Genomic DNA, 10,602 nt, shown 5'->3' with positions numbered 1-10,602 from the left:
AGGCCTGCGGACCGGGTGGTTCGGGCGAGGGACTCCGATCCTCCCCGCTGTCATAGCGTCCCCCACGCCTGGGGTGGTAGCCTCGGCGCACCCTATCGTCGAGGTGGGCCCGACGGTCGCGACGATGGTGCTCGTTGCCGAGGTGGCCCGGGGCCGCAGGCGCGGTGTTGCGCGTGCGCCCGGTGTAGACCGAGGCTTCCCGCATGAATCGAGAAGTCGCGGCATGAGGTTCCGAGGGGTATCCCTGCCTTCGGGAGGCAGTGCTCTCGGCCCGTCGGGCCGCAGCGCCTTCCAGGAGATTCTTTAGCTCTCCCTGGATTCGCCGACCCTCGGTAGTTGATGGCTCTGGCATCGCGCGGAGGAGCATCGCTGCGGCTGCCAGGTTCTGACCAACCCCGCTGGATGCGGGCGGCGGCCTGACCCTGACATCGTTGGCGACGCGGTGCTGGAGACCTTGGGGCAGGTGACGTATTTCTCCGGCCGGGGGTTGGCCCGCCCATACCTGCCCGACGTCCCGACGGATCGGCTCAAGCGCTCCTGCTCCCTCGTCGAGCCTGGCCTGCGCCCCACGGACTTGCTCGAGCTGTGGGTCATGACCCCCCGCCGGAACGGGGACCACAGCTAGCTCCCGCGGGATGTCGGCGCGAGGCACCGGCCTAGGAAGATCACCATCCTCCGGCATGCCAAGATGGTTGCCTTCGGAGGGATCCCCTAGCTCGACGTGGAAACATTCGCGGCTTGGGCCGCAGTCCTCGTCGTCAAGGCTGCGGCTACCGTCGGAACAGTCGGAGAGGCAGTAGTCACATGCGGTCATGAAGTCCCGCATGGCACTGGGGTCGCCAAATCCAGAGAAATCCCAACAGATGTTGGGATCGTCATCTTCCTCGGACCCAGAGGGCCCGTAGGTCGAGACGTCCGTCAATCGGTCCCAAGGCGACCGCGTACGAAACCCCAGTGGGGTTGCACTCGCCTCAATGAGAGCGCCCGCCAAAGCAAGGTTGCTAGGCGGGTTGAGGCCGAGTCGAAATGACGTAAGATGGGAGTTAGTCAGTACCTTTTGGTCGACGAGGAGCGACGTAGTCACATCGGGGACTGGTTGCACCGTCGTCTCAGGTACGAGGGCGACGTCCTGCAAGCTTTCCGCGAGCGCGCTGGCGTCGTCTTCTTGCTCGGGATCAGCGTGTCGCGGGGGGACAGCGCTCGCCTTCGTCTCGAACGCGAGGTCGACGCCCGGCGTGCCTTTCGTCGGGGCGCTGGGGATGTCGATTCGCTCGACGGCCGACGAAGCGCGGCCTCCCGCTTGGCCTTGGTTGCCCCGCCTCCTCCTCCGTTGGCGGGGGAGAGGACGGGGCGAGCTCGAATGTTGTTCTTCCACCGCGCGGGGAAGATGTCGTCGGTTCCGCCGCCGGCGGGCGGGATGTCGGCCGCCATTGTCGTTGTCGCGCGGCGGTGGAAGGAGTATCATGTCGTAGCTGCCGTCGAAGGACATGAACTCAAGACTCCCGAAACGGAGCACCGTCCCGGACCGGAGAGGTTGCTGGAGGCTGCCCATCTGGAGCTTGACGGGAAGCTGTTCGTCAGCACGCAGCAGGCCCCTACCTGGCGCGCCAACTGTCGGCGTTTCGAGACCGGGGGGTCCCTAAGCCGACGAGTGAGTGTGCCGCGTGCCCTAGCCCAGATGGGTCGAGCGCGTGGGCGAGCGTGAAGGGGGGAAAGGCGAGGTGGCCGGAGACGGGCGTGAGAGAGGTGGAGATCCCGCGGCCTTCGTGTTCGTCCCGCGCCCAGGTCGGGTGCGCTTGCAGTAGGGGGGTTACAAGCGTCCACGCGGGTGAGGGAAGCGAGCGGCCCCAAGAGAGCGCCTGTCCCGTCCTCGGTCCCGCGCGGCCAACCTTCTCTAAGAAGGCCCTGGTCCTTCCTTTTATAGGCGTAAGGAGAGGATCCAGGTGTACAATGGGGGTGTAGCAGAGTGCTACATGTCTAGCGGAGGGAGAGCTAGCGCCCTAAGTACATGCCAATGTGGCAGCCGGAGAGATCTTGGCACCCTGCTGGTGTGATGTCGTGGCTGTCGGAGGATCAACGGAGCTTGGCGGAGGGACAGCTGTCGGGGCGGTCGAGTCTTTGTTGACGTCCCCCTGCTTCCGTAAGGGAGCTGAGAGCCGTCGTCGTCACAGGGCACGCGGGGCGCCATCATTGCCTATCTGGCGGAGCTGGCCAGATGGGACACCGGTCTTGTTCTCCGCGGCCCGAGTCGGCTCGGGGTAGGGTGATGATGGCGCTCCTTATTGACGTGGCGGGCCCGCGCCCGAGGCCGGGCGACGTGGGGGCTCCTCCGAAGCTGGGGTCGAATCTGTCTTCCGTTGCCGAGGCCGAGCCCGAGCCCCCGGGGTCGGGCGAGGCGGAGGTCGTTCGGCAGAGGCCAGGGCGGAGTCCGAGCCCTGGGGTCGGGCGAAGCGGAGTTCGTCGTCTTCAGGGTCTTAGCCCGAGTCCGAGCCCTGGGGTCGGGCGGAGCGGAGTTCGCCGTCTTCCGGGTCTTAGCCCGAGTCCGAGCTCTGGGGTCGGGCGGAGCGGAGTTCGCCGTCTTCCGGGTCTTAGCCCGAGTCCGAGCCCTGGGGTCGGGCGGAGCGGAGTTCGCCGTCTTCCGGGTCTTAGCCCGAGTCCGAGCCCTGGGGTCGGGCAGAGCGGAGTTCGCCGTCTTCCGGGTCTTAGCCCGAGTCCGAGCCCTAGGGTCGGGCGGAGTGGAGTTCGCCGTCTTCCGGGTCTTAGCCCGAGTCCGAGCCCTGGGGTCGGGCGATGCGGAGTTCGCCGTCTTCCGGGTCTTAGCCCGAGTCCGAGCTCTGGGGTCGGGCGGAGCGGAGCTTCCTATGGCGCCTTTGGCAAGACCTGACTGTCTGTCAGACTCACTCTGTCGAGTGGCACTGCAGTCGGAGTGGCGCAGGCGGCGCTGTCCTTCTGTCAGACCGGTCAGTGGAGCAGTGAAGGGACGGCGGTCACCTCGGCTCTGCCGGGGGGGCACGCGTCAGGATAAAGGTGTCAGGCCACCTTTGCGTTAAATGCTCCTGCAACTCGGTCAGTCGGTGCGGTGATTTAGTCAGGGTTGCTTCTTAGCGAAGCCAAGGCCTCGGGCGAGCCGGAGATGTGCCCGCCGTTAAAAAGGGGGGGCCTCGGGCGAGACGGAAGTCCCTCGAGGTCGGCTGCCCTTGTCCGAGGCTAGGCTCGGGCGAAGCGTGATCGAGTCACTCGTATGGACTGATCCCTGACTTAATCGTACCCATCAGGCCTCTGCAGCTTTATGCTGATGGGGGTTACCAGCTGAGAATTAGGCGTCTTGAGGGTACCCCTAATTATGGTCCCCGACACTTATCTATTAGGAACTCTAACAAACTCGAAACCAAATTTGTTACATAACAGATTTAATCTGGTATTTATCTGTTACAATCATATTTTATATGTTAAGAACTCTAACAAACTCAAAACCAAATATGTTACATGACAGATCTAATATGATACTTATCTGATACAATCATATCATATCTGTTAGAAACTCTAACAAACTTGAAACCAAATCTGTTATGCAGGTGAGAAGTTTGGCCAGACGGTTACAACAGTTACGGTGGTTAGTTTGTTACGAATAACAAGGGATGGTTGATGTCATGGATGATGTAACAATGATGCAAAATCCGGCAAGTGGAATAAAAAAAATAGGAGGAAAAACTCATGTGGGTTGTGTTCCTTAAGTGGTCGAATAGGTAAGCCTTTTATTTGCTATTTTTTCCTATTTTTTATTTCTAGATTTAGTTATCCCAATTCAAATCTAATTTTATATGCTGAAACCATATTTATTTACTCACATGAATGCAATATTTTACATTTATTTATTCCTTATTTACTTTACTCAAATAAATATTTATATGCATGAAATTTAATAAGCATGAAATTCACATAGTTATATAACTCAATAGGAGTAATTTATATAGAATAACTCACTATCCTATTTATTTTAGTTTAAATATATAGTTAACATTTTATATTTACTATTTATTAAATTTTAAGGAAGATAGTCTCAATTCATAACTTTGTTATAATATATTTGAAATTTTAAATCTTTAGAGAATTTTCTTAATTCACCAAGATATGATTTTGGAGTGTTACAATCGTGGAGGCAGACAGTTGACTAGTCAGGGAGACAAATTACATGAGGCTCAACAACACTTCCTTGAAGTTCTTGGCAGGGGGTGCAAGACATAGTCACACAACATCATTCGATGGCACAACTTATATTATACTCCTTTTGAGTTATCTGACCTGGACTATGTGATCACTGAGAACGAGATAAAAAAGGTGGTTTGGGGCTGCAATATGAAAAGGTACATGGTCCAAATGGATTCATAGGGCTCTTCTATAGATGTTGTTTCGAGCTCATTAGAGACAATCTATCAAAAGAAATTAATGATTTTTATAATCACAAATGCAAAAACCTGCACCTGGTTAGCAAGGCAAATATTATTCTTTTACCAAAAAGAGAGGATGCTGACAGGATCGAACTGTTTAGACCAATCAATTTCATCAACATTCCGTGAAAATAATAACCAAGATCTTGGCAAATAGATTAGTGCCAAGAATGAATGAGATTGTCTCCACCTCCCAAAACGCGTTCATCCAAAAACGACCAATTCATGATAACTTCCTTTATGTCCTAAGGGTGATAAAAAAAACTCCACAGGAAGTGAGAGAATTCGTCTCCCTGACTAGTTCGTCTTCTTGTGGCATGCAATTACTGGATACAGTTCTGTTCTCCTCACACGCTGGAGGAGGAAGTGAGAGAATTCGTCTTCTTGTGGCATGCAATCAGCAGCACACAAGACCTAAATAATCTGGAAGACACCATTTCTTTGCGATGGACGGCGGATGGGCAACACAACACAAGTAGTGCCTACAAAATTCAGTTCACAACGAACTTATGTAGATTTAAAAACAGTCTCATTTGGAAAGCAAGAACGTAACCAAAATGTCGTTTTTCGCATGGACGATGTTGCACAATAGAATTTTAACTACAGACAACCTTCAAAAAAGGGGATGACCTTGCAACCCAATTTGTTGTCTATGTAATTCGTCTCTTGAGATAGTGGCTCAACTTTGTAAGGATTGCCCCTTCACCGGAATATTGTGGAACAAGATTTTAGCTTGGGTTGATCTGCGGTTCTTGAGTGGTAGCCCTAATACTGGATCCCTCTACGCTTGGTGGAGAAGACTAAGAACGACCTTATGTAGCAAGCAGTCAAGGAAAGGTTTCGACGGTCTTCTGATTTACTTTTGGTGCACCATATGGTTGGAAAGAAACAACAGAGTTTTTCAACGACAGCAAAGAACGTCATAACAAGTTGCTCAGTTGGTGAAAGAGATCGTCGGAAGAGGAATAACTAGTCTATAAAGGATGATCGTCGAACAAGCATTCCACAGTTTTCCATCTTAATCTCGCACTTCAACGTCAGGGTATTCTTGTTTCTTGCTCTAGAGGGTGTTGTTGAGTGGTTCCGCTTTCTCTTTGTTTACTCTTTTTTTCCCTCCTCCACTCTGTGGTTTTTTAATTCTTTAATTCTGTTAGGATGTCAGCTTGTACATTTTCTTTCGCTTCTAATATTTTTGGAGGGGCAAATTTTTTGTCTCCCTTCCAAAAAAAAACGTCTGACGTGATAGCAAACTAACTTTAGTGAGGGAACACACGGGTGACAGTAAGAAGGGAGGCTAGTTTGTTTGTTTGTGTCGTGAATCGTGATTATATATTTTTAAGAAAAATATTCAGTATGCAAGCTCGAATAAAACCTGCCATGCCACTGTCGTCAACGCAGCAGCGGCTGAGGCGAGATTTGTGTGAGCCTCCGGAGCAGCATGTCGTTCCACGTGTCGACAGGGCCGGGCAGGCACCAGTGCAGGCAGTCGCTGGCGTTCCTGACCCAGCGTTTGTCGTAGTGCCAGCCCGGGTGGCCGTCGGCGCGCAGCATCATCGCCTTGGTGACGTCCAGCAGCTCAAACTTGGTGCTGCCGCTGGTCTCCCTCACCCTCGCCACCTCTTGGCTCTGCACCCTCCTCAGCTCCCACCCGATGCTCCTCGGATCGAGGTCGCCTTCCTCCAGCGGCCGCGTCCTGTTGCAGTAGCCGCCACTGAACCAGGAACCGTGCTCGAAGTGGTCGGGCGTGTAGGTGCGCACGAAGGTGACGAGGCTGTCCTTGCAGTCCCGGCACCGGGCGACGGCCTCGAGCGCCGCGCGGACGACGCGGCGGACGGCGTAGGCGATGCCCAGGTCCGCGAGGCCGGGCTTGCGGCAGTTGACGCAGCCGATCCGGCGGCCGTCCTCCCACAGGTAGTTGACGCGGAAGAACCAGTTGCCGCCGGAGATGACCGCGTAGTCCAGCCCCGGCAGGCGGCTGGTCCAGTTGGCGTTGAGCCTGTCGAGGTGGATGTCGAAGGAGGCGGTGGGCTTGCCGCCGGCGTCGAGCACCGGCTCGCCGCGCGCGTAGAACTCCGTCCACATCGCCATGAGCGTGAAGTCGTGCGCCGGGAAGTGCCACGTCCGGAACTTGTCGAAGGCGTCGCGGTACACGTCCGTGGGCGCCTCGGCCTGCACGCATCGCATGGACAACAGCCTCATGTCTCTGGGTTCTGGGCAAGGGCAGCAAACCGTTCCGGACGGACCGGCGGACCTGCGAGAGGAGGCAGAGCAGGGAGTCCATCTGGTTGCGCGCGAGCGAGTCGCCGATGAACGCCATCCTCTTCCCGCGGGCGACGTCCAGGAAGCGCTCCGGCTCGAACCGCGGCAGGTCGCAGCCGTCGGGCTGCCACCGCCAGAAGAGGTGCCCGGGGTCCTTGCCGTACTTGTGGCAGTTCTTGAAGTCCGGCAGCGTCGGGCACGTCAGGTTCGTGTACACAGGGCCCCGCGGCTCCCTCACCCATTTCCCCACAGACATGTCGCATTTCTCCTCCGCATGCGCCGCCGCTCCTACCGAATAACCTAAGCATTCCACACCATCAAACAACTAGTGTCACAGATAGTGCAACATTTTTAAAATGGTTCACCTGTCTGCTCTGCTCTGCTCGACGCAGGAGCAGGAACAGCCGACGTGTTGGCTGATGGCAACGAGATGTCTGAGCTCTGTTCCGACGCCTCATTGTTCTCGGCAGGGACGCCTTCCTCCTCTCCCGGCACAAAACGATCGACGGCTCCATGGTCCGTGCTCTGCGTCTGCGTCTGCGTCTGCGTCTGCGTCAGCGCTTGCTGGTCAGGCGTCGTTGCGCCGAAGCCGTGCGACGAGTGCAGGACGGAGAAGACGAAGACGGTGGAGAGCACCAGGAGCAGCAGCAGCGAGGACTTGACGTTCCGCCGCACCACGGCGTGCCACTCGCCGCTGCTGCTGCTGTGCAGCTGTCTCGGGCTCGAGCTGGACGCGCTGCTTGAGGACGGAGAGGTGGGAAGTGGCACCATTATGCTGTGAAGGAAAGAGAAAATGCATGTAATGAGAATTGAGATGTATTGTGTTGAATCTTTAAGGAGAATATATAAGAGTATATGATTTAGAAGGCAAGAAGGATATACTCTAACACGTTGGTCTGCTGTTCGACTTCGATCACGGCTCGGCAGACTGTCGTCGAAGCATACCAGCTTAGATTTTGAAGGATGTGATGTGATTCGTGGGCGTTTTGGCTTCGACTATATTATTATTAGTTTGTTTCTGGCCACTTCTGGTAAGCCGAATTCTGACAAGGTGGGTGTGGCAATCGCGCTAGCAGCTCACCAAACTGACATGCCTGCGTTTATACATCGTTCGTGGTTAACACTTGCTTGCTTGATGCTTTTGCTTTTTCCTTATGAGCTCATCACCTGGCGATCGAGTGATGAAAGTCTGCAGTCTGCACCTACTGCAGTGCGGAGACACCGAAACTGCTTTGGATGGTTGAGGTCGGTTGGCCTACACAGACGGCTGGTGTGACACGATGTCTTCGTCCACGCCTGTCAGATTGACTAACAAACAACGGTCTCAACATAAGCATAGAACAACTCTATGCGGAATTACAATTATAGCCTCGAATCCTATAAACATTAGAACAAAAATCGCCAGGGACATTAATGGCATTTCTTCCAAAGCAGCATCGGATGTGCCAGTTTTCTTCGTTTCCATGACATCTGCATAAAGTCGTGCTCGTTCTTCAATGCAATCTCACAAAAGGTAATTGATGTGATTATGTTGAATATCTACAACAGGATATAGCTAATATACTCTATGCAATTCTATGATGCATTTTCTGCCAACATACTTTGATATGTTAGTACGTCTACTTGTTCATCTGCAGCGATAGATTAGAGCCCTTGGCCTAATGTACTCACATCATATGTTCCCTTTTAAACATCTCATAAGTGTTTTTTGAAAAAAAAATGTTAGGAACATATTTAGATTACAAGGGTGCATGGCTGAAGGATGGACAATGAAGGTGGTAATTAAGTTTTGCATATATTATCTGAATATCAATTTGATCAGGGTTCCAGAATCTTGTCATGAGGGAAGACTATGAGGCAAATAAAAGATCAATGAGAAATTTAATCAAAACAACAAGAGATATGAATTTCCTAGCTTTGATATGTTAACAAAATATGATGAGCAATTTATGCCAACACAACATGTTGGGGACTTGTTCTCAAATGCTATGAGTTAAGAACAAGGCAACACAAAGAATGTTAAATGTTAATGCCCTTCGTCCATCGAAGCATTATTTCCCTTGGGATATAATGATCTTCGGACGAAAGTCATGAAGGATATACCTTCATCATTACAGCATACGATAATGAAAAGAGAATTACATGAAATGTGAAAGATAACATGAACAATTATGTATCATTATCAGCTCATTTCTATTTTATCATCATAGAAAAATAGAAATGAGATTAAGTTACAAATGTACCTTTGGCTTGAAAGAATGTAAAAGTACAAGTGGGACGCAAAAGCGAATGCCAAGTCCGCGTGAACAGTACGGGAGCACTGTTCATATTTATAGGGACGGGACGCAGCCCATGTAAAATTACATCCATGCCCTTTACATTTGCTAATGACTCTATAGTGATCCATTGAGGTCTAAATAGCCTTTTTCCTTTTAAGTTGGTTCCCTTTTCCGCTATCATGCCGAAGCTCCCTTGCGCATAGCTTCGGCTCTGCGTCAACCTTCGTATTCTTCGTGCTTCTCACACTATGGTTCTGATCCAAGTCCGAAGGTACCTGTTCATGTATTGCACTCCAGAAACATTGTTAAATCATGTTTTTGAGGACCTTTGGAAGACGAAGGCCCCCAACAGTAGCCCCTCGCAAGGTTAATTTGTTAGAATAACGAATTCAGATTGCGATATGAACGAAGGCCCTAAGCCGAAGGTCCGAAAAAACACCTTCCCTTTGCTAGAATAGCAACAGCCAATGACAGACGGGGACCTCCAACTTGGAGCGCGCTGGACATATAAATAAGAACTCACCCCGGGCACATTTGGTACGCCTGCTTTGCTTTGCTTAATTTCTTAGCTCTTGCATGCCAATAGTTGCTTAGTTTCTTAGATTTTCTAAGCTTCGGATTTAAGGAAACATTTTCGTGATTTCCGAAGATAAGATGTCTCAAGATAAAAAAAGTTGTTGCTGAGATAAAGCTGAGCGAAGAGGAGAAGCTCCTTGAGGAAAAGACTGCTGGATTCATTGAGTCAATTGCAAAAACAAATATAGAGAAAATTACGAAAGAAATTCTAGAAGGCTTATCTGAAGATACTGATGACAGCGACAGCTATGATGCAGAAAATGGGGGCGAAGACTCCGAAGATCGGCCCTGGCGACCAAGTCATGCAGTTTTTGGAAAATCAACTATTAAACAAGGTCATCTTGATAATATGAGAGGAAGATATTTTCGAGATATGTCTATTGTGAGGGCTGACATCGAAGACAGGGTTGTTCCTTTTCCGGAAGAGAATGAAGTCGTGATCTACCGAAGCTTCTTCAAAGCTGGGCTTCGGTTTCCATTAAGCAGATTTGTGGTTGAAGTTTTAAAGATATATCAAATTTTCCTTCATCAGATTACTCCCGAAGCAATTATCAGAATGGGTATCTTCGTCTGGGCCGTAAGGAGTCAAGGTTTGGAGCCGAGTGCAAAATGTTTTTGCAGCATGCATGAACTTTCGTATGAGACGAAGCCCTAGGGTAAAGAACAGTATCATAACAATTTTGGTTGCTATAGCTTTGTTGCTCATTCTGGCTCAAGCTGCCTAGTGCCAACTTTTCGGAAGAGATGGCCCGGAGACTGGATGAAAGAATGGTTCTATGTGAAAAATGATTTAAAGGCACGAGAAGACATAAAAGAGATCATCATGTGCCCCATTTGGTCCCGCTTCGGGCTCCGAAAACTGAAGGTAGAGATTGATGAGGCAGCCGAAGCATGCCAAAGAGCCTTCAGCACAGTCTGTTCTTTTATTGGGACAAGGGACTTGGTCCAAGAACATGTGGCCTACAGGATATGGCCACTGATAGACAGCTGGGAAATGCCAAAGGAGACCATCAGCAACCCAAGCGAAGGTGGTTTAGTTC

General features: G+C 51.5%; 1 protein-coding gene across 2 annotated transcripts; it reads right to left on the bottom strand.

The window, feature by feature from the left end:
• Positions 1–4,242: 4,242 nt before the first annotated feature.
• Positions 4,243–7,877, bottom strand: LOC103629944 (protein ALTERED XYLOGLUCAN 4-like). 2 transcript variants are annotated; one of them, XM_035960136.1, is made up of 5 exons: positions 7,590–7,773; positions 7,073–7,482; positions 6,700–7,007; positions 5,821–6,617; positions 4,243–4,930 (listed from the first exon to the last, which is right to left on the bottom strand). In XM_035960136.1, the coding sequence occupies exons 2-4, from the start codon at positions 7,476–7,478 to the stop codon at positions 5,838–5,840; spliced, it is 1,494 nt and encodes a 497-aa protein (XP_035816029.1). In that variant the 5' UTR covers positions 7,479–7,482; positions 7,590–7,773; the 3' UTR covers positions 4,243–4,930; positions 5,821–5,837. The 2 variants fall into 2 exon arrangements, with proteins under 2 accessions (XP_035816029.1, XP_008649266.1); XM_008651044.4 differs by lacking the exon at positions 4,243–4,930 and having other exon boundaries at positions 5,276–6,617; positions 7,590–7,877.
• Positions 7,878–10,602: the final 2,725 nt, after the last annotated feature.

This window comes from Zea mays, chromosome 6 (genome assembly GCF_902167145.1).
Source record: "Zea mays cultivar B73 chromosome 6, Zm-B73-REFERENCE-NAM-5.0, whole genome shotgun sequence".
NCBI lineage: Eukaryota > Viridiplantae > Streptophyta > Magnoliopsida > Poales > Poaceae > Zea > Zea mays.
The sequence above is the reverse complement of the archived record's forward strand: the minus strand, read 5'-3'. Positions and strand labels throughout refer to the sequence as shown.

Excerpts from the sequence above, each read along its gene's own strand:
- LOC103629944 (XM_008651044.4), bottom strand. The coding sequence starts at position 7,478 with ATGGTGCCACTTCCCACCTCTCCGTCCTCAAGCAGCGCGTCCAGCTCG. Across the intron at positions 7,008-7,072 it reads GAGCAGAGCAGAGCAGACAG|GTTATTCGGTAGGAGCGGCG; the intron begins GTGAACCATTTT and ends TGGAATGCTTAG. Across the intron at positions 6,618-6,699 it reads TGCTCTGCCTCCTCTCGCAG|GCCGAGGCGCCCACGGACGT; the intron begins GTCCGCCGGTCC and ends CGATGCGTGCAG.